We start from the raw sequence: 27017 nt of genomic DNA on the forward strand, positions 1-27017 counted from the left end.
ATGAATTCTGCATATCCCCTCACTCTACAAAATCTGTGGATTAAGTTCGGGACTTTGAGGAGAGTAGCTGCCCAGCGCCTGGATCATTGTCTGCCTGGTCCCTGCCATCACAACACCCTCCTCTCAGTAAGTTAACCTAAATAAACTCTGTGTAAATGGTTTGGAGTGGCTTGCTTAGCTTTTCAGTCAGAGAGTGCCTTCCCAGTTTGGAGGATATTTTACCATCCCTTCTCCAGCTTCTAATATCTACCAACACAAAATTTTACCAGTATCTGACCAGTATTTGCCTCCTTAATCTAGTCTTTCAGTTTCATGGTCATCAGCTTCATTGTCTACCCAATTCATCCTCACCCCTCAGTTTGATTCCTGAGTCAGTCCTCCAAACTTTTATCAACAGTTTTCAACCATGGCTACACTTTTCCTTTCTTATCACCTCCTTTTTGGCTTTTTGGTTGGTAAATTCTAGGGTACCCTATGGATCACACTTTTCCCTGCTAAATATTGTCCACAGATCCTTTTTCCCTATCCTGGAGGTGAGTAAGGGAGGGGCAGAGAGCGGGAGACACGGATTGGAAGCAGGCTCCAGGCTCCCAGCTGTCAGCACAGAGCCCGATGTGGAGCACGAACCCATGGACCAGGAGATCATGATCTGAGCCGAAGTCAGATGTTTAACCGACTGAGCCACCCAAACGCCCCATTTATCTGAGTTTTAATTAACAGTTGGGTGACCTTTGGGACCCTAAAACAGCAAATTCCAGCTCTGATCCCAATCACTATGTTGTATCTGTATTCGTTTTAGGGACATAACAGCCAGTACATGGCATAAACCAGGAAAAAGTCCATCCTTGGAATCCTTACAGGTTGGAGGAGAATTTTGCTCCCATGCATTTTGTGGCCATTTACCTTTTGTCCAGAGCCACTAAGGAATAGGAGTCTTGGAGGGCCAGACTTCCTGCAGTGATTCTTGAACAGCATCGTTGTCTTCAGTCTAACTCTAAAATACCTCAGCCATGAAAAAAGAGGCAAGTCTGATAGCTCCTCCCAGTGAATCCCAGAAGGCCACTGTGGAGGGGCTTGGTAGAGCAAGCAACTCACAGACGAAGAAGATCCTCAGTAATAGTGAAGTGAAAGTTTGAAAGTTCTCTGGAGAAACCAGGCCCACTTCTTGTGGATGGTTTGGGTTATATACTACTTGAGGGACTCCCACTTCTGTGGAAATTTTAATTGGTTCTAATTAGCTGTATAGAGGATCCTATTTTTCTTAGAACTTCTCTTGCCTTCTCTCCTTCTTCTGCTGTCTCCATTTTCTAAAAATCTTGTATTGATCTATGTCTTCATGTACGAGTCAGTGTTCTCCAGAGAAACAGAACCAATAGGATACACACACACACACACACACACACACACACACTTACACACACTTCCTTTATTTTAAGGAATTGGCTTATGTGATTTGGGGGACTGGCTAGTCTGAAATCTGTAGGGCAGACTGGTAGGCTGGAAACTCAGGCAGAAATTGATGTTCCAATATTGAGTCCAAAATTTGTAGCGCAGGCTGGCGGACTAAAAACTCAAACAGGATTTTATGCTGCATACTTGAGGCAGAATTTTTTTCTCCAGGAAGTCTCAGTTTATGCTCATAAGGCCTTCCACTGATTGGATGAGGCCTATTCACATTACCAAGGGTGATCTCCTTTACTTAGAGCCAACCAATTGTACATGTTAACCACATTTACAAAATCCCCTCACAGGAACACCTACATTAGTGTTTGATTAATGTATTGTAATGTATTGTGATTGATAAAACTATATCTATTATTGCCAAGTATAATGCTAGGCACTTCAGATGAACTATATATACAATTTGTTTGTTGAAGTGTAATTACCATACAGCATTATGTTAGTTTTAGGTGTACAACATAATGATTTGATAATTCTGTCATTACTCATTGCTCACCACAGTAAGTGTAGTCACCATCTGTCACCAAGCAATGTTGTTACAATATTGTTGACTGTATTCCCTGTGCTGTACTTTTCCTCTCTGTGACTTATTTATTTTATAAGTGGGAGTTTGTACCTCTTTATCCCCTTTATCTATTTTACCCATCTCCCCACCCATCTCCCCTCTGGCACCTGCCAGTTTGTTCTATGTATTTTAAGAGTCTGTTTTTTGTTTGTTTGTTTGTTTGTTTGTTTGTTTGCCTCTTTGCTTCTTTGTTCATTTGTTTTGTGAACTATATCATTCAATACTCACAACAACCCCATGAGGTATTATTAATCTTTATTTTACACATGAAAAAAACTGAGGTTTAGAACACTTAGGCAACTTGCTAAATTCACACAATAAATAAGCCATTGAGTCAGGACTCAAACCTGAGCCTAACTCCTGACAAGTCCATGATTTAGGAAATCCTTTTGGTCTTGAATAGATCTCCTGTGTTTGCTCAGTCCCCAAGTCTCTAGTGAAATCATGGAAATTACATCAAATGTGAGAGCCACAGGTCTGAGTGGGGCCACTATACTTGCTGTGAGTCTCATTTCTAACCTTCTGTTTCCAAGACCACATGAGTTTCCAGAGAAATTCGCCAGATAAATTCCAACAGCATGGTTAAACAATCTTAGAGAGGAAGGTAGGCAAGCCTAACCACTCACTCTGTCTTCCAAGACAACACACACAGACTGAAGTTCCCACTCTCTGTGTTGGCTTGTCTAACATTGCCCAGATTCATAATCTGCTACAATATCAGGACTTTGCAGATGAACTCTCTTAACTATAACATTTTAATCACTAAGTCTTTCATTTGTCTTTGGAACACTCTTCTTCTCAACTTTCTAATTGTTTCCTCTTTTTATGATTATCAGAAGTCCATTGCTCTTATATTTTCTCCTTCATCGTAATCTCATTCAAAACCCCTCTTCTTAGGAAAAGAATATTTAAGAATATTATTCACTCCAAAGTTATCTTTCCCAGTAGTATTTGTATTTATATTTGAGCAAAATCTTTACCTAAATAGCTAGATTTCTGATCATGGAATATTAGCCAACAGTTGAGGGGCATTTAATAGCTATGGAGCCTTCCAGTTGTGGTCCTTCTGAAAAATCCCTTGTTGTCACTCATCCACTTTGTTTATGTCTAGCCCTATTCAAGAGAAACTCCTTTTGTCTTTAGGCCCAAACACTTTCCCATATCTATTTCAAGAGATAAACCTGAAAACTGAGAGGATGATGAAACATCAGTGTAAAATTTAGGCTATGTGTATTTCCATCAATACTACAAATAAGAAAGAACAGTGAGTATTTCTCTAGTCCTCACAGTAACTCCTGGAGGTAGGTACAATTATTATTGCCATTTTCTAGAAAAAGAATTTAAAGGTCAAAGAGGTAGTAAGTGATAGAGCCATGTTGAAATGGAGAAACTGCTCACTCCAAAACCCAGGACTTAACAAGTTCAGCTAAACATCCATTCCAAAGAAACAGGATGCAAAAGAATAGAGCGTGAAAGCAACATAAATTAGCTCTGGGAAGATTTATCAAAGTCAATTCTTAGGTACATCAATATTCCAGTCTTACATCCCATTTTCTAATACTTAGCTATTTAATTATTTTTTTAAGGCTTTATTTTCTTTAAGTAATCTGTACACCCACCATGGGGCTCAAACTCACAACCCCAAGATCAAGAGTCATACTCCTTACCAACTGAGCCAGCCAAATACTCCTGGTTACCTACTTTAAAATAAGATGATGGGGTGCCTGGGTGGCTCAGTCGGTGAAGCAGCCAACTTCGGCTCAGGTCATGATCTCGCGGCCCGTGAGTTCGAGCCTCGCGTCGGGCTCTGTGCTGACAGCTCAGAGCCTGGAGCCTGTTTCGGATTCTGTGTCTCCCTCTCGCTGACCCTCCCCCGTTCATGCTCTGTCTCTCTCTGTCTCAAAAATAAATAAACGTTAAAAAAAAATTTAAAATAAGATGTATTTCTGCAGACTTTGGGGGGTGGGAGAAGGAGTTTTAAAAAACAGAACCAGTAGATTCTTAAGGTAATACAAAAAACCCTAATTCTTATATGGGTTTTAAATTTGCAAATTATAAAGTTAGGCAGTAGTATCCTTCCTTTTAACTTGAACTGTCAGGCTTGAAGATTTGTGACAGGCAGTGCTCTACCTTCCCCAAATAATTCATTTTGATGATTATTTGAGTCATCTGGGTAATTCCCTTGCTCCTCAGAGAGCTCAATCCCTCCATTTCTGAGATCTGTAAAATCCAATGTCCTAATCAAGATTTGTGTTAACTCCCAGTGGCTTATGACGTCATGGTGATCTCTGTCTTTGGCTCATATTTTGAGGCTTACTGTTTTTGTTCCTCTTTCATTAATGCCTTCTGCGAACTCAGCCCTTGATGAGTTTTCACAAGAAATTTGCTTCCACCAACTTTTTGTGAATTTTAGTAGACTTCACTGAAGATACGTGGGTGGGGTCATATAGAGGGGTCAACTCACAGAAAGCTACTACAATGGCTTTGCTCTCCTCTGCCTCCTTTCCCCTCTCTTATCCACCCTAGTTCCTCTCAAAAGAAAAACAAATTCTTCATCTGGCTTTCTGCATAGCAATTTAGCAAGCTTGCTGCTTGAACATGTCCTTAAGGTCTCACCCTTTACACCAGCATCTTTACCAAATATTTCCTCCAGTAAATACTGTGCTCTTCCCAAGAGGAATTCTAGCAGAGAAAGAGAGAGAGAGAGAGAAGTATATAGTCTATCATAGAAAAAAACTTACTTTGCTATGAGGAAAAGAATTTATTTTATGATTCTTTAACAAATGTGTCAAGTAATGGTAACAGCAAAATGTAAAATCTGTCATCTAGAAAGTCACATTAATTTTACACTCTTGGTGAACAGAAGAGTTGTTCTATGTTGGTTGGTTTTAAAGCAGAGTCATTTTAGAAATTTTATGTCTAAGCCTTTACTTTACCTATGATTTAATGTTTCAATGATCACTTCCATAATTAAACAACCAAAGAAAGTACACACAGTAAAATAAAGGCAAACATTCCAGTTTAGTAGAGAAGTTAAAACTACACCTACTTGTGCTCATACTGATGTTGATCAGAACCTGTTATTCCAATGTAAACATTGCAACTACACTGGCTGTGTGAGACTTGAAGTTGGGCAAAGTTCAAAGGCTCTCAATTGCATGTCCTCAAAAACCAAAGATAAGGCTGTAACCATTGAGCCAAGACAGGAAGCCAGATGTTGTGGGTCACTGCAAATAACAAACTAGCAATGGCTTCAGGATTTCTACATAGCAGGGGGATGGGACAGACAGCTTCCTAGGTGGGAAAGTAGGGTGAGGGAACAGACCTTAGAGCTGCATTTACATAGCACTTTAGAGAAACTGAGAAAATACTAATTGTCTATATCAATTACTGTGGTGCTAATGAAGATTGTGTGGACACTAAAGCTCTTCTCCCTCTTTGATGCTCCCCTTGCTCTGGCACCCAAGATGGTCTAGTTTGTTGCTTTCAAACTTGAAGGCATCTCAAAATTGCTTCAGTCCCTTAAGGTCCTTAAAATATACAATTCACTACTACTGAGTCTCAGCTATTCTTGAAAAGGCATTTCACAATGAGCTGGTCTTTGCCTCAACAAAAGGTTGGCAGCAGGTATTAAAGCATTAAAGAGAGGGGCAAAAATTAGGAGACAGTGGGGCCAGGAAATATAATCAATTCCATGTTAAAGACAGTGTCTCCATCTGTGTGCTATAGAAGATTGAAATACAAAGGACAGTTGTGGCACACATAGAGGTTGTCTCCTGTTTTAGGGCCAAACTCACAAGTGTACATGAACATGACTTGTACAATGTTTATAAAGTCTTGTTCTTACTTCCTGGTTTTAAGGTAACAGCACTGTGAATTGTAGAGTCATTTGCTGACACCTACTGAGTCTATTATGAATCACCTTCTCTTCCTGAGGCATTCACCCCATTCCTTGAAACACACATACACACACACACACACACACACACACACACACACACATTCAAACTGACCTGCTCTGCCCCTCTGTTATTGGAAATAAAGCAATTGTGACAAGCTTCTCCCAGGCTTTCACCTATATCCTCTATCTCACAGTTTTGGGGACAGTAGCCAGTAGTTGCACTTTTCTTCAGGTACATTTGGACGTAAAGGAGTTGGTCATTTGTTCATTTCCCTATTTGCCTTTTGCTTCTTGAAATACAATTTTATGTTTTGGCAGCTTTCTGATCGCACTCCTCCTTCTGGTGCACAGAGACACTGCAAGCAATACCAAATTACCCATAATCAACTATCAACTTATATTTGTCAACAAATATTTCACATAAAATTGAAAGGTTAACAACAACCCAGGGGGGAAAGAGTTAATGTTCTTGTTACATCACTTGTGAATCAATAGAAGACACTAAGAAACCAATAAAAAAATTGACTTGGGGCACCTGGGTGGCTCAGTGGGTTAAGTGTCTGACTTCAGCTCGGGTCATGATCTCACAGTTCATGGGTTCGAGTCCCACATTGGGCTCTGCACTGACAGCTAGAGCTTGGAGCCTTCTTCGGATTCTGTGCCTCCCTCTCTCTCTGCCCCTCCCCCACTCCTGCTCTGACTCTCTCTGTCTCTCAAAAATAAATAAATGTTAAAAAAAAATTGACAAAGATTGCAAACAAGTAGTTCACAAAGGTTGTTCAGACAGTATTTGTGAAGGCCAGGATTTTAACCCATGTCTATTCAATTGCACAGAAAGAGGAATATTTGAAAAAGATGTCGATTAGGAATTAGAACATTTAAGATATGTGGTCAGAATACATTTACTGACTTTTTATTAGTATTTTAAATTTTATTTAATATAATTGTCTAATAGTGGAGGAGGAAAAAGAGCAAGAATTCAGTCCTGGTTGAAGTCCTATTTGAAGAGGTGTTTATGGAAGCTGGAGAAGAGCCCCAGGAGGCAGCATCAGAGGTAAAGTCCAGAGAGAAATTGAATTTTTTTTCTGAGATCCTCTAAGCATAACTTTTTAACATGAGTGTAAGAAAAGTGTAGCTATTATATAGGACAGTTCCATACACACCAATGTTTCTGTTTTTATAATTATTTTACAGTGTCTCAAAGATTGGTTTAATTACATAGCAGATTATATTTTTAAAAGATAACTACAACAATATGGCCCATTCTGCATGTGCTTCTAGAATCAAGCCACTCCTCCATTAGGAGGCAAAATCCATGCCTCTTTTCCTTTTGGGTGGGCCTTTGTGACTACCTTGACTCGCGGAATACTGTAAAAACCACACCTTGTTTTCTTGGAGCACTGTCCTGGAACTTAGCCATTATTCTGTGCAGAATCTGGAGAAGTCACAGAGAGCCCATGGAGAGGAACCAAGCTCCTAGCCAATACCAAGCTCCAACTTACCAGCCATGTGAATGAACCATCTCGAATGAATCTTTCTAGACCCAGTTGAGCTACTTTAGCTGTTGCCAAATGGAGCAGAAATAAGCCTTCCCAACAATTTTGCCCAAATTGCAGATTCATGAGCAAAACAAATGAGTGCTACTATTTTAAGTCTTTATGTTTTGAGGTAGATTATTATATGCCAATTTATAAATGGAATGATTAGAATAAATGATCAGATTTTATAGTGTCTATATATGAATTCATATGAATTATGGATTATAATATCATATTTATTTCATTTACTTAATTAATTTCATACCAAGCTCTGTTCTTCATACTCTATCCTCAACATGTCCCTTTTCTGCCTTCATGAAATGCTTGTAGTAGGAAAGGCAGACAGACTATAAGCAAATAAATTTATAACTGCTAGGAGGTAATAATTGCTATGGTGAAAAAGCAGAATATGGGGAATAAAGAATGATGGAGTGTTCTAATTTAGATGGAGTGGTTAGGAAATGCCTTTATGTAAAAAAAAAAAAAGACAATTGAATAGAAAGCTGAAAGTAATGCAGCACACCAAATGAACTAGACTAGGGGATGCACAATCAAGGCAGAGGGAATAGTTAGTGCCAAGACTCTAAGATAGGAGTGGCTTAGAGGCTGGCAAATTGGAGTAGAATAAGAAAGGGATGGAAGGACTTGAGATGAAGTCAAAGAAACATGGGGTGGGGGTGGGGGGGCAGACCATATAGGGCTGCATAGGCTGTAATGAACACTTTGGCCATTGAAAGAGTTTGAGGACAAAAGTGACATATTCCTTTTTTTTCTCTTTTCTTCTCTTCTCTTCTCTTCTCTTCTCTCTCTCTCTTTAATCACAATAAGTGTACCCTTTAATCCCCACCTCCTATTTCTCCCACCCATCTCCCCTCTGGTAGCCATCAGTTTGTTCTCTACAGTTAAGAGTCGGTTTCTTGGTTTGTCTCTCTTTTTTTTCCATTTACTTGTTTGTTTTCTTTCTTAAATTCCACATGATTGAGATCATATGGTATCTGTCTTTCTCTGACTGATTTATTTCACCTAGCTTTATACTCTCTAACTCTACCCATCTTCTTGCAAATGGCAAGATTCCATTCTTTTTTATGGCTGAATAATATTCCATTGTGCATTGTGTATATATACCACCTCTTCTTTATCCACTCATCTATAGACAGACACTTGGGTTGCTTCCATAATTTGGCTATTGTAAATAATGCTGCAATAAACACAGGGTGCATGTATCCCTTCAAATTAGTGTTTTTGCATTTTTTGGGTAAACACCCAGTAGTGGGATTCCTGGATCACAGAGTAGTTCTATTTCTAATTTTTTGAGGAACCTCCATACTGTTTTCCATAGTGGCTGCACCAATTTGCATTACCACCAACAGTGCACAAGGGTTCTTTTTTCTCCACATCCTCACCAACACTTGTTGTTTCTTGTGTTTTTGATTTAGCCATTCTGACAGGTGTGAGGTGATATCTCATTGTAGTTTCGATTTGTATTCCCTTGATGATGAGTGATGTTGAGCATCTTTTCATGTGTCTGTTGGCGACATATTCTGACATGTGTATATATATGTGTATATATATACATATATATATATGTATATATATATATATACACATAATTTTTAAGTTTATTTTGAGAGAGAGAGCATGCACACTAGTAAGAGCAGGGGAGGGGCAGAGAGAGGGAGAGAGTGAATTCCAAGCAAGTTCTGTGCTATCAGCATGGAGTCTGAAATGGGGCTCAATCTCATGAACTGTGAGATCATGACCTAAGCCCAAACCAAGAGTTGGATGCTTAATCAATTAAGCCACCCAGATGCACCCTGACTTATATTTTTTTAAAAAAGCAGTCTGGAGAACAGATTGTAGGAGTAACAAGTTCAAAGCAGAGAGACCTATTAAGAGGTTAATGCAATATTCTAGGTAATAGATAATGGCAGCTTGGACCAGGACATGAGAAGTAATACATATATTTAAAGTACAGCCATGTACTTTATGGATGTGGAACTTGATTAAGAGTGGCATCAAGTATGACTCTAAAGTTTTTGGTGTTATTTGCTCTATAAGAAGTTCATCTTATGTGCTTGTCTTGTTTCCTCCATTAGAGCTCCTAGAGTAGTTATATGTATTCATAAACTCATCTAATGGCTATGATGTGCCCTTCAAGTGCCCTTCAAGACACTGTGCCTTTAAGCACAGACTCTCCAAGATGCTGACCGCACACAGAAAGATAGGAATGACTCAGAGCATTATGACCATCACTTTGAAGTTGTCTGTAATAGATATAATTACACCTTTTTTTTTTTTGTTTGTTTGCAATCTTTCCTTGAAGAAGTTGGCCTGGGAGACAGGAAGAATCCAGAAATTGGCTTTACTGTCATGTGCGATGGGGAGAATCAGCCACAATAATTTATAATGTTTCTCCCAAAGTACTTGGTCAGCTTTCACTGGGTCCACCTTATATATGCCCAAAGTAACTGAAGAGGGAAACAAATATTACTAGTGTCATTTAATAAGTGGAATCTCAAAAGGATTTATGGAATTAGTCATTAAACATATATTATTAGATGTGAAGAACAAGCAAAATAAGACCATCACTTTTGATGATCCCAGGAATGATGTAGACACATACTTTTAATTCCCAGGTAGCTTTCTTACCACCTAACACACTCCTAGCCAGCTGCTTCTTTGCCTTTATTTCATACCCCCTCAATCTTGTAGCAATAAGAGATTTTTTTAGGCAAGCAGGACAGATGATAACTGCCCTTAAAGTAGCTCTTCTAAAGTTTAGCAATTCTTAGACATTTCTAACTTTTTCTTAATAACATGTAATAAACCTAGTCTTCAAGAAACCATCTAAATATTACTGAGTCATTTAAATATTTTGACTTTCAGGGCACCTGGGTGGCTCAGTGAGTTAAGTATCTGACTTTGGCTCAGGTCATGATCTCGCGGTTTGTGAGTTCAAGCCCGGCTTTGAACTCAGGCTCCATGCTGACAGCTCAGAGCCTGGAGCCTGCTTTGGATTCTGTGTCTCCCTCTCTCTCTCTGTCCCCCCCTGCTTTCACTCTGTCTCTCTCTCTCAAAAATAATAAACATTTAAAAATGTTAAAGATGAGTATTTTCATTAAAAAAACCAAAATAAATATTTTGACTTTCATATGTTAACTAACCATCTAATAAAGTGATCCTGGACTTCCCAGATTTCTCCTGGGACTGCCTTCTTCAGGCTTCAAGAGTTTCCCTCCTAATTCTAAAACTAAGGGTTTCATCTGGTGAACAAGAATATGTCTCTTAGTTAATACTGACCAGAGTTTTGTACCTCTTTTTCTGGAATTTTGTGAAGCTCCAGGTTCAGAAGACGATAAGCACTTTATGGGCTGTAGTTTCACCTTTCTTTCTTTTTAATTTAACTTGTTTAATTTTTTATTTTTTAAAATTTACATCCAAATTAGTTAGCATATAGTGCAACAATGATTTCAGGAGTGGATTCCTTAGTGCCCCTTACCCATTTAGCCCATCCCCCCTCCCACAACCCCTCCAGTAACCCTCTGTTTGTTCTCCATATTTATGAGTCTCTTCTGTTTTGTCCCCCTCCCTGTTTTTATATTATTTTTGTTTCCCTTCCCTTATGTTCATCTGTTTTGTATCTTAAAGTTCTCATATGAGTGAGTCATATGATATCTGTCTTTCTCTGAGTGACTAATTCCGCTTAGCATAATACCCTCCAGTTCCACACACATAGTTGCAAATGGCAAGATTTCATTCCTTTTGATTGCTGAGTAATACTCCATTGTATATATATACCACATCTTCTTTATCCATTCATCCATCGATGGACATTTAGGCTCTTTCTATACTTTGGCTATTGTTGATAGTACTGCTATAAACATGGGGTGCATGTGTCCCTTCGAAACAGCACACCTGTATCCCGTAGATAAATGCCTTTTCATGCAATTGCTGGGTCATAGGGTAGTTCTATTTTTAGTTTTTTGAGGAACCTCCATACTGTTTTCCAGAGTGGCTGCACCAGCTTGCATTTCCATCACCTTTATTTCTAAACAGAATTAATTATAGTTAGTCTAAGCCAAAGAATGTTTACATCTTAGTCATATAAAAAACCATTATGGAATATGTTCCAAAGTCAAATATACAGGCTTATGAATATTTAGAGCCCCTCTTTTAGCACAATTTTTTAAAGTTTATTTATTTATTTTGAGAGAGAGTGAGCATGCAAATGGGGGAAGGGCAGAGAAAGAGGAAGAGAGAGAATCCCACGGAGGCTCTGTACTGTCAGTGCAAAGACTGACACAGGGCTCAATCCTGCAAACTGTGAGGTCATAACCTGAGCCGAAATCAAGAGTCCGGCACTTAACTGACTGAGCCACCCAGGTGCCCCTTTTAGCATGGTTTTAAGGCAGGCTCACATCCGAAAATTACTGATGATAGCCACCTGTGTTCTGCTATGATTGGCTGTGGCATCCATTTCTTCATTTGTAAAATGAGGGTAATAATACTATCTACTAGAGTGGTTTTGAGATTAAATGAGATACTGTAATAAACGCTCAGCATAGACTGTGGCACATTGTAGGTTCTCAATAGATGCTTGCTATTTCTATGATATAGAAACCCTACAGCCCCCTCTTTTATCCCCACTCACTAATCCTCCAGTCAAGTCTGAGTCACTGAGATGATTCCAGCAAAGCACTCCAACAGGAGGGGCTCAGACATTTCAAATCCTGTGATCTTTGGTGGGTATGAAGTTTCCTGAAGTATTCCTCCCTTTGACCCAGCAAGAGGGGCCCTTACCTGGGCTCTTGTCCTGGCCCTGGCCTTTATAATACCCTGCAGATCACAAAACGCATAGAAAAGTAAACTTACTAAAACTGCATGGCTATGGCTGCTTCTCTCTCTCTCTCTCTCTCTCTCTCTCTCGTAGGATTTAACATTCTGCTCTGACCAGAAACCCTAAGCTTCTGTCTTGGTAATCAACACCTTCCAGGCCCCAGGGAAACACTATTCCACTTTTCTTGTGCTATGTCCTTGAAACAAAAGGCAATTGTATCTGAATGTCATGGAAGTTTTGGGTTTGTGCTGCTGTTGACATTTGAAATAGACACTCTTTGGAGTGCAGGAGGATTTGAGTAATGGAAACTTTTTTAGGAAAGAGGAAGAAAACAAAGAAAACAAATTAACTTGTCAAATCCCTTCTTTGTGGTAATGTGAACCCCACCCCCAAATTCTGGTATAACAAAGTTTCATGTCTGAGTAGAGCCCCAATTCCATTTTCTTGTGTACCTTCATGTTCCAGTTCCTGGTTCCAGAGGTATTCGTCATGTTAAAACAGTAGATCTGATTTAAACAAGACATGAGATGCTAGTGAGTAAAGAGATGCTAGAAGAGTAAAGTGAAAGACTAGAAGGTGTTTAAAATTTTTTTAAATGTTTTCATTTATTTTTTTGAAGGAGAGAGACAGAGCATGAGCGGGGGAGGAGCAGAGAGAGAGGGAGACATACAATTTGAAGTAGGCTCCAGGCTCTAAGCTGTCAGCACAGAGCCCGATGCAGGGCTCAAACTCACGATTTGTGAGATCATGACCTGAGCCACCCAGGCGCCCCAAGAATAGAAGGTGTTTAAATAAAGAGCAAATCAGAGTCTTTGGATGAAAAATGAATTTTGAATTTGTGCTATTTGATATATAGTATTACTTGCTTTTGATAGTAATATAGGTATTCAAAACTCAAACACATCTAATTTTTTTTTCAATATATGAAGTTTATTGTCAAATTGGTTTCCATACAACACCCAGTGCTCATCCCAAAAGGTGCCCTCCTCAATACCCATCACCCACCCTCCCCTCCCTCCCACCCCCCCATCAACCCTCAGTTTGTTCTCAGTTTTTAAGAGTCTCTTATACTTTGTCTCTCTTCCACTCTAACCTCTTTTTTTTTTTCCTTCCCCTCCCCCATGGGTTTCTGTTAAGTTTCTCAGGATCCACATAAGAGTGAAAACATATGGTGTCTGTCTTTCTCTGTATGGCTTATTTCACTCAGCATCACACTCTCCAGTTCCATCCACATTGCTACAAAGGGCCGTATTTCATTCTTTCTCATTGCCACGTAGTACTCCATTGTAATATAAACCACAATTTCTTTATCCATTCATCAGTTGATGGACATTTACGCTCTTTTCATAATTTGGCTATTGTTGAGAGTGCTGCCATAAACATTGGGGTACAAGTGCCCCTATGCATCAGTACTCCTGTATCCCTTGGGTAAATTCCTAGCAGTGCTATTGCTGGGTCATAGGGTAGGTCTATTTTTAATTTTTTGAGGAACCTCCACACTGTTTTCCAGAGTTTTTGTTTGTTTTTTTGTTTTGTTTTGTTTTCAAACACATCTAATTCTTAAAAGGATTGAAATTTTGGACAATTTTTTCTTTTTTTTTTAAAGTTTATTCTTTTGAGAGAGAAAGTGCGAGTTGGGGAAGGGCAGAGAGAGAGGAAGAGAGACAATCCCAAGCAGGTTCCAGACTGCCAGCGTGAAGCCTGACACAAGGCTCGAACCCATGAACCATGAGATTATTACCTGAGCTGACGTTGGACACTTAACCCCCCTGAGCCACTCAGGTACCCCTAGATAATTTTTTTCTAATTTAAATATAACTGCATGAGAAATATTCAATAAATGTGACATTCTAATTAAAGAAATTAGAACAAGAAAACAAAAAAGTTTCCATGGCTGTGAAGAAGAAAATACATGTACAAATAAACCTGAAACTAATTTCTATGGAGATTATTTTCTGACCTTGATAGATCAATGTATAGTCTGATTGTAAAAACATTTGAGCAAATTGAGCAACATAATATTTTTGTTGTTCTTCATCATACCATAGTATTGAAATATTAGAAGAATAACAAAATGTGTGTGGATATGGATACTACTGTAAGAGACAGTAAAAATCACAATAAAAGTGAGTTATATGACAATATCAAAATATCTAGGTGCACCTGGGTGGCTCAGTTAGTTAAGCATCCAACTCTTGATATCAGCTCAGGTCATGATCTCACAGTTCAAGGGATGGAGCCTTGCATTGGGCTCTGCACTGACAGCATAGAGCCTGCTTGGGATTCTCTCTCTCTCTCTCTCTCTCTCTCTCTCTCTCTCTCTTCCCCTTCCCCACTTGCTTGCATGTGTGCACATGCACACACACACTTTTCTCTTTTAAAATAAACATTAAACAATTTTTAAAATCTAGTAATAGTTTCTATTGTATTCTATTGAAGATAATAATTTATCTTATATGACATCATTACATTGTTAGAATGTGATATGTAAAGATCATGGTTCATTTCCAAATATAAATAGTGTATTGCTTTATAAATTTTATTTAAAATTCCAGTTTCTCTTGCTTCAGCATAACAAAATTTCTCCTAGTTGAAATTAACAAAAATTACATAAGCACATCAATGATCCAAGAAAGACTGTCCAAGTTGGCATTACTATCTGTAGAACACAAATGGTGTGGTATCTTAGTGATAACAACATAGAAATTTTGCTGAAATGAAGATATGAAACAGAACTTTTATGCAATAAATTTATTAATTTTGTATGTCTTTATCTTATCAGTCATTCAAACATCAATAGCTTATCAACAGAACACCCATATGGTGGTGATCATAATTATGTTTGGTTGCCTTTGATATTTTACTGACTTTCAGTTCCATAAAAACCACAGATTTATATTTTAAAAAGAAAGTTTATTCTTTTATTGAGGGAGGATAATTAGTTTTTCCTACATAAAAGTATAGGTTTAGAATGTTTAAAATGTTTCTAATGGATTAATATCAATTAAGGGTATCCAACCATAAGGAAGTTCATACTATTTGCTATCCTTCAGTGTATAAGTTCAAATAAAGCAAAAGTCAATTGCAAAGAAAAAAACATTTTGAAATAACTTAAGATGTTTTTGATTATAATTATTAAAGTTGGTAACAGTACAGAACCAGCTGATTAGGGCAGTAAGTAGTTATCTCAAAATCATAATATATGGGTAACATCATAGAAATCTTTTTGTATTTTGGTGTGAAACCATCACTACAATAAATAAAATTGCTGAGTTTCTATTTGTAATATATGTTTGACATATAGCATAAAATTGAGTTCACTCTCATTTCAAATCATAAAAAGTATTTCCCACTCCAGCCAGAATTGTTGTTTTAGTTTTTATTTTGAAATAAATTCACAATCACAAATTGTTTGTAAGAATAGTACAAAGAATTTCCATATGTCTTTTTCCCAGATTCCCCATTGTTAACATTTTAACATATTTGCTTTATTGTTTTTCCTCTTTACAAACATATATGTGTATGTGTATTCACACACATATGTGGTTTCTTCCTGAGCCATATACTGAGTGTCAGTTGCAAACATAATGCCCATTACTTCAAAATAGTTCAGAGTATATTTCCTAACAACCAAGAACACCTATAGATAACCATGGTATACCTATCCAGTTAACATTGATCTATTATTACCATCTAATCCATCTAATCCACAGACTCCATTCAAATTTCATTGATTGTTCTGAGAATGTCCTTTGTACAAAAGAAATTAAAGTCTTCCTTTTCATCTTCTTTTTTATCCAGGATGTGTTCCAGGATCACATACTTCATTCAGCTGTTAAATCACTTTGGTCTCTTTCAGTCTGGCCTTATCCATCATGATTTTGTAATTTCTGAGGAATACAGACCACTTACTTTGTAGAATGTCCCTCAGTTTGAGTTTGTTTGCAGTTCATCACATATCAGAATAGTTAAATTATGTAATTAGATTAAATTACATAAATTTGGTAGCAAGTAACTTGTGTTCTTCTCAATGCATCGTATCAGGAGGCACAAAACGTTGACTGGTCCATTGCTGGTGAATTTTAACTTTTACCACTTGAACAAGATTATGTTAGGTAAGGGTGCTAAATAAGTTCCCCTGGCTCCTGGTATCACCATCTGCACTGGCTGAGACAGCCAATACTTGCTATAGACCCCCAGCTGCAGCCAAAGGCAATAGGGGCATATATTTTTAATTTTGTTGTTATGAAGACTAATAACGTAAGAAGAAGTACAAGGAGGATAAAACAATGTTTAATTCAACAATGTGTTAGGTTGCTTCATAACTTCTAAATATTCAGCTGCATGATATGTGGGCCTTCATACATACTCTTGCCCTAAAACATGTAAAATTAGGGGTGGGCCTATTTCCAGGTAGATTTCCCTTCTGATCCTTCCCCCCTCCAGGGTAAGCAGGGCCTGAAAAAGACATGTGGCACCTTTCAGAGGCTAATAAATCAGTGAAACACCAAAATGAAGATCTTTATTTTCTATAAATATAAGTTATATACTTCTTTCCTTGTACTTCTAAAAGCCACTTGGCAAAGATTGAACCACACTTGTCCGTGAAATGTTTTAACATTTCTCCTTGAAAGCTCTGTTGACATTGGCCAGAGTGGACTCGATGTACATTTTTCCTGTTATATAAGAAGTTACAAATGAGGGGCGCCTGGGTGGCGCAGTCGGTTAAGCGTCCGATTTCAGCCAGGTCACGATCTTGCGGTCTGTGAGTTCGAGCCCCGCGTCAGGCTCTGGGCTGATGGCTCAGAGCCTGGAGCCTGTTTCCAATTCTGTGTCTCTCTCTCTCTCTCTGCCCCTCCCCCGTTCATGCTCTCTCTCTGTCCCAAAAAATAAATAAACGTTGGAAAAAAAAATTAAAAAAAAAAAAAGAAGTTACAAATGAAACCAGAGGAAATTAGTATCATAATTTTAGTTTAGTCCAGTGGCAGTTTTTTGGAGCCACTTAACCTTGTCATTCTGTTTGACAGACCCTCCTCCCTGCTCTGATATTGAGCAGTTTGCACACTGATTTTTTCCTGCTAGATAATTATATGTACATTCACTTCCCAAGAGTAAGTTTAAATTTTGAATGATGGGGGTATAGAGTTAACACTCATTCTGAAGATGGGAATATTTTAAGCAGCTGTGCTGGTAAGTATCTTCGCTTTCTTTTCCTGGTAGCATCAGTAAATTCCATTACTGGACAAAATAAGATTTGTTTTCTGCTTTCCTGAGACCTCCTGCATTGATTGAGATTGAGGCCAAATTAAAAATTGAGATTCCTGGGACCAAACCAGCAAGTTTGATTCAGGAAAGGTGGGATATTCAGATATCTGCATTTTAACCAGTACTCAAATGATTCTCATGCAATAGCCCAACGACCACCTTTGAAATGCTATTAGGTAAGGGAGTACTTTCTCTTGAGGCGCTTTTTTGTTTGGTTGGTGCTTGTTGATTGGTTCTCCTCAGTCTGCGTGTGTAGAACACGGAAAGGGAACAGCTTATTCCTTAATTTAAATTAGTTTTGAAAGAATGAAAAAAAAAGTACTTACAGAGAAAAATTAAGCTGACTAGCTCAGAGTGATGGAGGGAAAAAGAATGAAGCTGTCAGGGATCAAGAAAGATGATGGAGGTAAAGGGGTGCAGTAAGTAGTTCTTTTACCATTTAACAAACACCAAGCACTTACTGAATGCCAGCACTGTGCTAGGCAATTCAAGGGTGAACTGGGACTTCAGGGCCCACCCTCAGGGTGTTTACAGGGAAGGGTAGGCTGAAGCAGATTTGAAGGTGCTGTGGGAAGGCAGAAGAGAGGCTCCTTCCTCACTCAGGTTTGAAGTACTGGGACAAGGCTTCCTGAAGAGATCCTGTATGACCTGGACCCGGATGAGTAGTCCAGGTCCAGGAGGTAGAGTCCTGGAGGGTGCAAACGAGCTGCACAGCAAATATATTCTATTTAATTTTAAACTTTTTTTCCTATTTACAAAGTCATATATGTTCGTTACGAAACAACTTCTTAGCATATGAAACTGACAACTTCTATAATCATCCCTGCTACTTACCGCCTATCCCAACCGGATTTCCAGCCAGGAGTTTGGGGACTCGGTGGCTTTGAAGGTTTGTTACTGACCGGCGAAGTCCAGCATCGGTCCTCCCGCCAGATGGGGGCAGTACTCCGCACGCCTAGGGCCGGCGCGCTCTCTCTTCCATACGTCGCTCGCGTGATCATCAGTGCTACATACTGCGCCTGCGCACGGACTGAGGCCTTTTCCCCCCGCGGAGCGCTGCTGGGCCTGCTGGTCTGTGGCGAGCCGCGGACGCCGGTCTCTGTTCCGCAGGATGGTGAGTGGATATCTGGAATCGGGGCTACGGATGCACGGGGGTTCCCTGTCCTTGCTCAAACGCCAGCCTAGGATCCGTTTCGCGCGGCGCTGGGGTTGGATGGCGTTCGATAGTGGGCTCTGCTGAGGTAGGGCTGCCGCTCCCAGCGTGGCCTTAATGGCTGCCGCCCGGCGCGCAAGCTTGGGGGAGGGGTTGACGAAGAAAATCAGGAGCCGGGGCGGCGGATTGAGGAGGGGGATGATTTTAGTAGACAGGCTGTGGGGATAGTGCCGGCTTGTCCGAAGGGGCACCAGCAGGCGGGGAAGATTGCATGCAGTCGGTCCCGTGAGTAGCTGGGGATGCCTGAGTGGAGATGGGCTGCGGCTCCTCGGACTCATCCAGCCCTGACTGCTCCGTGGTTTTTTCGGGAGAGTCTTGGGTCGGTGGGTCTTCCAGAGGTGGCTTTTAAACTTAACAGTCAGCCTGGAGGCTGTGGCTTTTCTGAGCCCCGAAAGGAAGCTCCTTTAGTTGGTAGGTGCCTCCTGCCTCTGTCTCTAGACTGTTGTTGGCACTAGTTTTTAATGATTTGGGGGATGGGGCGTTGCTTTGGTTCGAGGGGGATAGTGCTCTTTTAATCGGGAGTAATTGCTAAATATGCCCTTGACCAGATGAGTTTTGTGGCAAGTAATTGAGGCTTTTGGAAAACGTGCGTGGACAGTGCAGGAAATACGAGGTTAGGTTCTCAAAATGAGACGTATGGTGTTTGGAACAAACTGACGTTAGGCAAGATTGCTGTCTAAAGCAATGCTTTGGAAAAGTGATTGATGGGAAGTAGAAAAAGTGATTCTTGACCCTCTGGTTTGAGAAACTGGAGTCTACAAAAGTGACAGTTGTGTGGATACACTCTTGAAGTGTTGTTTTGTTACAGAGTTAGCGCAGATATCAAAAATATCGTAAGCCATTTATCAAAGTTTTAATAACATTCTTCTATTCTTAAAGGGGTTTGTTAAAGTTGTCAAGAATAAGGCTTACTTCAAGAGATACCAAGTGAAATTTAGAAGAAGACGAGGTATGGTCAGTTACTCATGTTCACAATATTAGAAGATTCTGCAGTGGAACAGACTTTCTTAAATTGCCTTTTTTCCCCCCCAGAGGGTAAAACTGATTACTATGCCCGGAAACGCTTGGTAATTCAGGATAAAAATAAGTACAACACACCTAAATACAGGATGATAGTTCGCGTAACCAACAGAGATATCATTTGTCAGGTAAGTTGTATTCGGAACTCAAGCAACAGATGGTAAACCTCACCCTCTTTAACTGAATGCTGGAGAAGTTGTACTTGGGGGGCAAAACACATGTATGGATTAGAGGCTCTCTAGTGCCTGGCATTTTAAAAACATTGAGTAGTGTTTTTCTTTTAGTAGGCCTGAAGTTGGAGCATGGGAGGGATTGGTACATTAAAATGCTCAACTGAAAAATTGGCCATGTTTGACAATCCTGACCAAACTAGTTTAATCCCATTTTCTAATGGTGGGGGAGAGGATTGGAGAAATCTAGGGTATATACTATTCTTGTAGGGGTAGGAGGATAAATTTGAGGCCAAGTATGTTCTTGCATTTTCCAGTTCCAAAAGAGTAATAGAATTTGTTAACGGACTAAATCCTGACTTGTGCTGTATGGCCTTATATGCCACAATACCACTGCTTATTGAAGAGAGAGTTGTGGAGGTTAAATTAGGCTTTTAAGATTGTTTTTATTTCTGCTCATTGCTTGAAATAGGCCTTGATAAGTCTGTATGAAGGTGTCTTTCCCATAAAAGACATCCAGAAAATGGTTGTTTGCTCCTAGAAGCTAGTTTTCTGGGCTTTTACATTTAGGGAAAATTTTTCACAGTTAATGATTTGCTGAGCTTTTGCAGGCACACCTCTGTTTTCTGGGCAAACTAACAGTTCCTTCATCCCTAAGTTCAGATAACTAAACATTAGGTATTAGAAGCATTGTTGGACCTAGCTATGCTTAGTTCAAAAGATGTTTGAAATAATGATAGATTCCTTTTTTGACTTTTTCATGATGCCTCTTTAATTCATTGACTAATGCGGCTAAGTCTTTTCAGTATTTGGAAAGAACAACAGTTTTATTCCAAAGGCATTTCGATGTTCAATGTCTGTGTGGTGCTTTTAGTTCAATTTGTGATATTATGACATTTACAGAAAACCTATCTGCTATAGTTGACCAAACCATAAACTCCCATTGGTAAGGTTAACAAAGATTCTAAGCATTGTAATTTGTGTCCAGCTTTTTTCTTTTTTTTTTTTTTAAGTCCTTTGAAAAAGAAGACACCTAGGACAAGTAATCAAACAGTTGAAAATACAGATTACTAATCTGGTTTTTCTCTTACAGATTGCTTATGCCCGTATAGAAGGAGACATGATAGTTTGTGCAGCGTATGCTCATGAACTCCCAAAGTATGGTGTGAAGGTTGGCCTGACAAATTATGCTGCAGCATATTGTACTGGCCTGCTGCTGGCCCGCAGGGTATGTAGAAGATAACTTTGATGTTTTACAACTCGCTCATTGTTAAGAGTTGTCTGCCAGGTAGATGTTCACACATGAATAAGATACTCTCAGCTGTGGCTTCTGGGAAGTGCCTGTTGTTGTACTGTTGCTTACAAGGTCATCATCAGGGAAGACAATTTTATAAATACAAAGTTTGAGACTACACAGTTTTCTAGTACTCTGGGGAGATAGTTTTTGTTTTTTTACCCTGTGGGTTGGGTCTAGATCACTAGAGTATAAACCAAAGAATGATAGCCACTAGCCACATGTGGATGTTGAGCACATGAAATGTGGCTGGTGCTGTTGAGGAATTGAATTCAAACAATTTTAGTATATGTGCTGCTGAAGCGAGCACTGAATTTAAACAATTTTAAATAGCCATCTGTAGGTTAATTATTGCCTTGTTGGATGTTGCAGACCTTTATTCAGAGGTATAGATTTTCTGACCATCAGTGCACATTTAAAATGCAGGCTGCACTCCTCACTCCTGGAATCTATAATACGATGTCCAGGTTATACACATGTTAATTTTGAGAAACAATGTTTTAAATTTGGGGAGGGTGAGCAGGCATGGGTATGGGATTCAGTTTTTTTAATCATTTTTGCCTTTGGGTGGCATCATTTCCTATAATACCTGGAAAGTAGATGCAAATGTGATTTTTTTTGTCTTTTGTTTTCTGTTACCGATCTTGTTTTGCATTGGAAATGTTAAGCATGCATCATTGTTAGGGATCCACATTTTCATTGGTTATAAATATGCTTGAGTAGGAGTGGGAAGCATCGTCCTTATATATGAGAACAATGTGGTACAAACTCACACTGCTTGTGGTGAAGTTCTAGTTAGATGTACTAGCAGAGGAGTCACCCTTATTGATGTAATGTCTTTGGAGAGTAGAGCTCTCCAGATGTTCTCTTCTGCCCAGGATCCTCCTCCTAAGATTTTAATGAAATTAATCAAAACTAAATGTGTGATAACATAAATAGTTGAATTTTATTGTAGCCAAATAAGACTGAAGAAATGTGGAGAATATCTCCCTTGAGTAGATACATACAGCATGGTTACATCTTAATTGATGGCTACATAAATCAAGTATGGACATGTAGCAAAGGTTCAGAAGCTACAAGACAAAATTGTTATAAATTCGAAGGTCTGAAGTTTCTTTTTGTAGCATCTTAATATTTAAGTTGGTACAAAGGGATAAGTGAATTGGAAGGAAATTTTTTCTCCTCGTCAAGTCATTAATGTTGTGACTGGATGTTAGAATTGTTTAAATATATTTAGACTGGCTTTTTTGTTAATAGCTTCTCAATAGGTTTGGCATGGATAAGATCTATGAAGGCCAAGTAGAAGTGACTGGAGATGAATACAATGTGGAAAGCATTGATGGTCAACCTGGTGCCTTCACCTGCTATTTGGATGCAGGTCTTGCCAGAACTACTACTGGAAATAAAGTTTTTGGGGCCCTCAAGGGAGCTGTGGATGGAGGCTTGTCTATTCCTCACAGGTAATAGTATTCAAATCTTCATTGTTCAGACTCCAGTATTTCCATTTCTAACTGGTTGGACTCTGGAGATTACTGAATCAATTAAAATAATAGGAAGCTATCATTGTGTACCTGCTATATGCTTAATACTATGCAAAAGGAACCTGGCAGGGCAGGAAGGAATTGTAACATATTTCATAAATGAGACTGAGGTTCAGAGGTAAATGATTCGTTCAAGGTTTTAGAGCCAGTAGCAGAAAAGCCAGGGTTGAAACCACCAGCTTTTGTGTTGGGCTTAGTTTTGGTTAGAAATGAGCAACTCAAGTTCATTCCCCTCCCAGTGCATTTTCTTTTCATTCAGAATGAAAATTGCCTTATTCAGTTATGGGAAACTGTCAACTCCAGGAAAAGATTTTGAGAAAAGGCTTAAGATAAATTCCCAAACTTTCCACTGGAAATAAGATTGTAGATCATTAGAGGCTAAGTAGGTGATTTTAATTTGGTAGTTCCTTTGGTTTAAGTTAATGATTTTTATTATTGTTGAGTAGATGCATCTTTAAGACATTTATTATTAGCCTCGTAAGGTTATTTAAGTAGTTGGTGACTTAACCAAAATTTTATCTGGCTATAGGTTTTGGCGTTGGAGAGGTTAGCCTATGAAATGTAACCTAACTGGAACTTTTATAATGGTGGGACATACATTTTTAGGGACCTGCAGATCTCTTGCAAAGCACCTATTAGATGTGGTCTTGAACAAATCACTTATCTCCATGTACTCTGAGGCACCACTGAGAAATTCTAGGGTTTGGGGGGGGAACAGTTTTGAAACCATTTCCTATACTAATATGGAAAACTAACTTGATAGTGGTAGAAGCTTGATTCGTTTCGTGACTTTTAAAGGTGTTTGTGGCATGATTTTCTCTTCTATCTGGGAATTCAGAGATCAGCTGCTGAATGATGATATCCCACTAACTGAGCAGTCAGTAGTTGGTCCTTTGGTTGCATATGATGCAATTAATTGTTTCAAGACGGGACTGATGGCAGCTACTGAAGTGAATTCCTGCTAGTGAACTGATTTCAATCATTACATACTAAAATGAAAAACTTTGTTTTAGTACCAAACGATTCCCTGGTTATGATTCAGAAAGCAAGGAATTCAATGCAGAAGTACATCGGAAGCACATCATGGGTCAAAATGTTGCAGATTATATGCGTTACCTAATGGAAGAAGATGAAGATGCTTACAAAAAACAGTTCTCTCAATACATAAAGAACAACGTTACTCCAGACATGGTAAAAATTTTAACTAAAAATTCCTGTATTGGTTAGTTTATAGAGCGCTTTACTACTTGGTTTTGGTGGGTACATTAGTAGTTTTATTTCCAGTTAACATCTACAAGTTGAATATGAGTATGTTAATAGGTATAGATGGACTCAAATGAGCTGTCCTTACCTTAAAATGGGATGACATGAAATTGGAATAGTGGGTAAGAGTAAGTTAAAAGTCAGACAAGGTAGAGGTGCCTGGGTGGCTCAGTCGGCTAAGTGTCCTTCAGGTCAGGTCATGATCTTGTTCGTGATCTTGTTCATGATCTTGTTCGTGAGCCCTGCGTCGAGCTCAGAGCCTGGAGCCTGCTTTGCATTCTGTGTCTCCCTCTCTGCGCCTCCTCCACTCATGCTCTGTCGCTGTGTCTCAAAAATAAATAAACGTTAAAAAAAGAATTTATGAGCCCTAAAGTTTTACCTCCAAGGTTCTCTGTTAATCCATTGTAGTAATGGAAGATAATAGGCACAGAACACAAAAATCACACTGATTATTACAAAACTATTATGTAGCTTATGGAGTTGTAAAGAAATTGGAGGTTATATCAAATGTTCTTTTCTGTTAGTGAACAGTTTCCATTTTGACACAGTTTTGGTTATGAAAATCTTTTAAGTAGAGTTGTAATTGAAGATCACTGTCATTTGTATGCTTAGTACACAGTCTAGGGCTGAATAAACATAGCTTGAGTTTTAGAGCTAAGAAAAGGGTAGTATTTATGTTGGTAATTCAAGTACATGATAATTTTCAGAAATTTATGCTTTTATGTTACTATTGACATTGTCCTCATTTGCTGTGGTAAATAGGTCTTTTACTTGCGATGATTCTACTTGGCCTGCATAATTTTTCTTCCTAAACCATTTTTTACTCTGGTAATGTCACACTTGCTCAAAACTTTCCAAATTCCTAAGCTCCTTTCAGATACTATTTCTTAATGCTTTCTAATATATGTGGTGTACTCCAGCTGGACCACTCTTAGGCTAATGTACTTTTCCCAGCTAGCTCATTAATTTGATCTATGGAAGCCTGTTTTTCTGCATGGCTGCTGAAATCCTCTGCAGACATTTGACTTGCCCTAGGAGGAAGTGGTTTTTACCTAAACTCATTATATGTACATGGTTGTATTTTCTCTTGGTTTCTCTTGGAACGAATGGACCAAGTTGCTTAGATTTATTAAATGACTGCACTTGAAGTCATCGAATAGATTTGTTAAATACAGTGGGGAGCTGTCATAAAGTGCCTAAAATGAAAGAGAAACTTTGAGGAGGGATTTAGGGAGTTGAGATCTCATGCAGTGAAAGTGTTGGCATTATTTTCTTTTGCTAAGTTTTTTTTTTTTTTTTTTAACGTTTATTTTTGAGACAGAGAGAGACAGAGCATGAATGGGGGAGGGTCAGAGAGAGGGAGACACAGAATCTGAAACAGGCTCCAGGCTCTGAGCTGTCAGCACAGAGCCCGACGCAGGGCTCGAACTCACGGACCGCAAGATCATGACCTGAGCCGACGTCGGCTGCTTAACCGACTGAGCCACCCAGGCGCCCCCCGTCTTTTGCTAAGTTTTATACAAATAAATGCATGTAGTGATATTTTCTCCATATTGAATGAGTAATTTTAGAGACTTGGATTACTGTGACTCATTCTTTAGGGGGCTCTGCTTGTTACTATATTGTGATAATGAACATTCAGGCATTTTATAGCTGCTTCATGACTTGGTCTTCCATAGAACCCATCGTCATTTATTTGGAGGTGGTGATTGAAACAGTTCAGAGATACAGCATTGTTGTTTGATGAATTTTAGAACAAAATTCTCATTAAGATCTAATTGGATAGTGTCTCAGGGTTTTCTAGGGAAATTCAAACCTCTGTTTCCACAGAGGCCTAATACTGTTGCCAAATACTAGTGATTCCTAATAGTAATAGATAGAAGAGGTCCCTGGTATGCAGTTCTGGGTATAGCATTGAAAGATCTTATCAGGTACTGAAGGAAAATACAAATCGGGGGAATGTGGGAGAACACAAATGAATTTAGCAATTGCTTGTTGGCCCCATATACTCTTCATCTTAACATCTTAAATACTTGGTTTGGGCATGTATTCTCACTTGAATAAAAGAATTTAGGTCAGGGGCACCTGGGTGGCTCAGTTGGTTAAGTGTCATGTGCGTGCTCTCAAAAAGAATTTAGGTCAGACAGTATTTTATTTTTTAAAATGTATTTATTTTGAGAGAGCATGGGAAGGGGGAGTGGCAGAAAGCAAGAATTCCAAGCAGGCTCCACAGTGTCAGCACAGAGCCTGATGCAGGGTGTTAGAGATCATGACCTGAGCTGAGATTGAAGAGTCAGACATCTAACTGACTGAGCCACCCAGGCGCCCTGTTTTTTTTTTTGTTTTTTTTTTTTTTTTAAGTTTATTTTGAAAATGCGCAAGTAGGGGAGGGAGGTCAGAGTATTTTAAAGAAAAGGTGGGTTACATGTAGAAATAGGAGATACCAGCATTGACCTAGTTTAGTTGCTTTTGACAGTCTGGTTTAGAAGGATGAAATAGAGCCAGTAGTAGAATGCAGTGTTACCTGACTGTTGTAGGGCATGTGAAATGAAACCAAGTACTGTTTGCTTTGCTTTCTTTCAGATGGAGGAGATGTATAAGAAAGCTCATGCTGCTATTCGAGAGAATCCAGTCTATGAGAAGAAGCCTAAGAAAGAAGTCAAAAAGAAGAGGTATGCATCCTCCTGTTGTCTTTTTAAGAGAGGTTGGGAGGAGTTCCTTGCCTTGTTTTGTGTTACTCAGACTCTTACTGAAGTTGTGCAAACTCGATCACTAACTCTGCATGATGTTGCAGAAGTGAGGGGAACCAGGTTTGCTAAAGTAATTATGGTGGTAGAAATGTATTAGCCTCAGAAGCTACTTACTGAGCTGACCCCTTCTATCCCAGTACAGTATAACTACCAGTTAACTGCATTTTTAAATAATGCATCTCTTTAATAATGGGTGTGG

General features: G+C 39.0%; 1 protein-coding gene and 2 non-coding genes across 3 annotated transcripts in view; all 3 read left to right on the forward strand.

Moving 5' to 3' along the window:
• The window catches only part of RPL5 (ribosomal protein L5), a 27414-nt gene continuing 397 nt past the window's right edge, over nucleotides 1-27017 (forward strand). Inside the window, exons 1-10 of the mRNA XM_030323654.2 lie at nucleotides 1-126; nucleotides 6883-6981; nucleotides 18360-18456; nucleotides 18572-18681; nucleotides 19660-19729; nucleotides 19813-19928; nucleotides 21064-21198; nucleotides 22522-22724; nucleotides 23819-23996; nucleotides 26652-26740. Of these exons, the coding sequence (XP_030179514.1) occupies nucleotides 1-126; nucleotides 6883-6981; nucleotides 18360-18456; nucleotides 18572-18681; nucleotides 19660-19729; nucleotides 19813-19928; nucleotides 21064-21198; nucleotides 22522-22724; nucleotides 23819-23996; nucleotides 26652-26740 (1223 nt within the window). The remainder of the gene's footprint in view (nucleotides 127-6882; nucleotides 6982-18359; nucleotides 18457-18571; nucleotides 18682-19659; nucleotides 19730-19812; nucleotides 19929-21063; nucleotides 21199-22521; nucleotides 22725-23818; nucleotides 23997-26651; nucleotides 26741-27017) is intronic.
• Nucleotides 23653-23748, forward strand: LOC115522613. Its single transcript, XR_003971501.1, has one exon. It is a non-coding gene; the product is annotated as a small nucleolar RNA SNORD21 (small nucleolar RNA).
• On the forward strand, nucleotides 26826-26962 carry LOC115522624. The gene has a single exon (XR_003971510.1). It is a non-coding gene; the product is annotated as a small nucleolar RNA SNORA66 (small nucleolar RNA).

This window comes from Lynx canadensis, chromosome C1, assembly GCF_007474595.2.
Source record: "Lynx canadensis isolate LIC74 chromosome C1, mLynCan4.pri.v2, whole genome shotgun sequence".
Lineage (NCBI taxonomy): Eukaryota > Metazoa > Chordata > Mammalia > Carnivora > Felidae > Lynx > Lynx canadensis.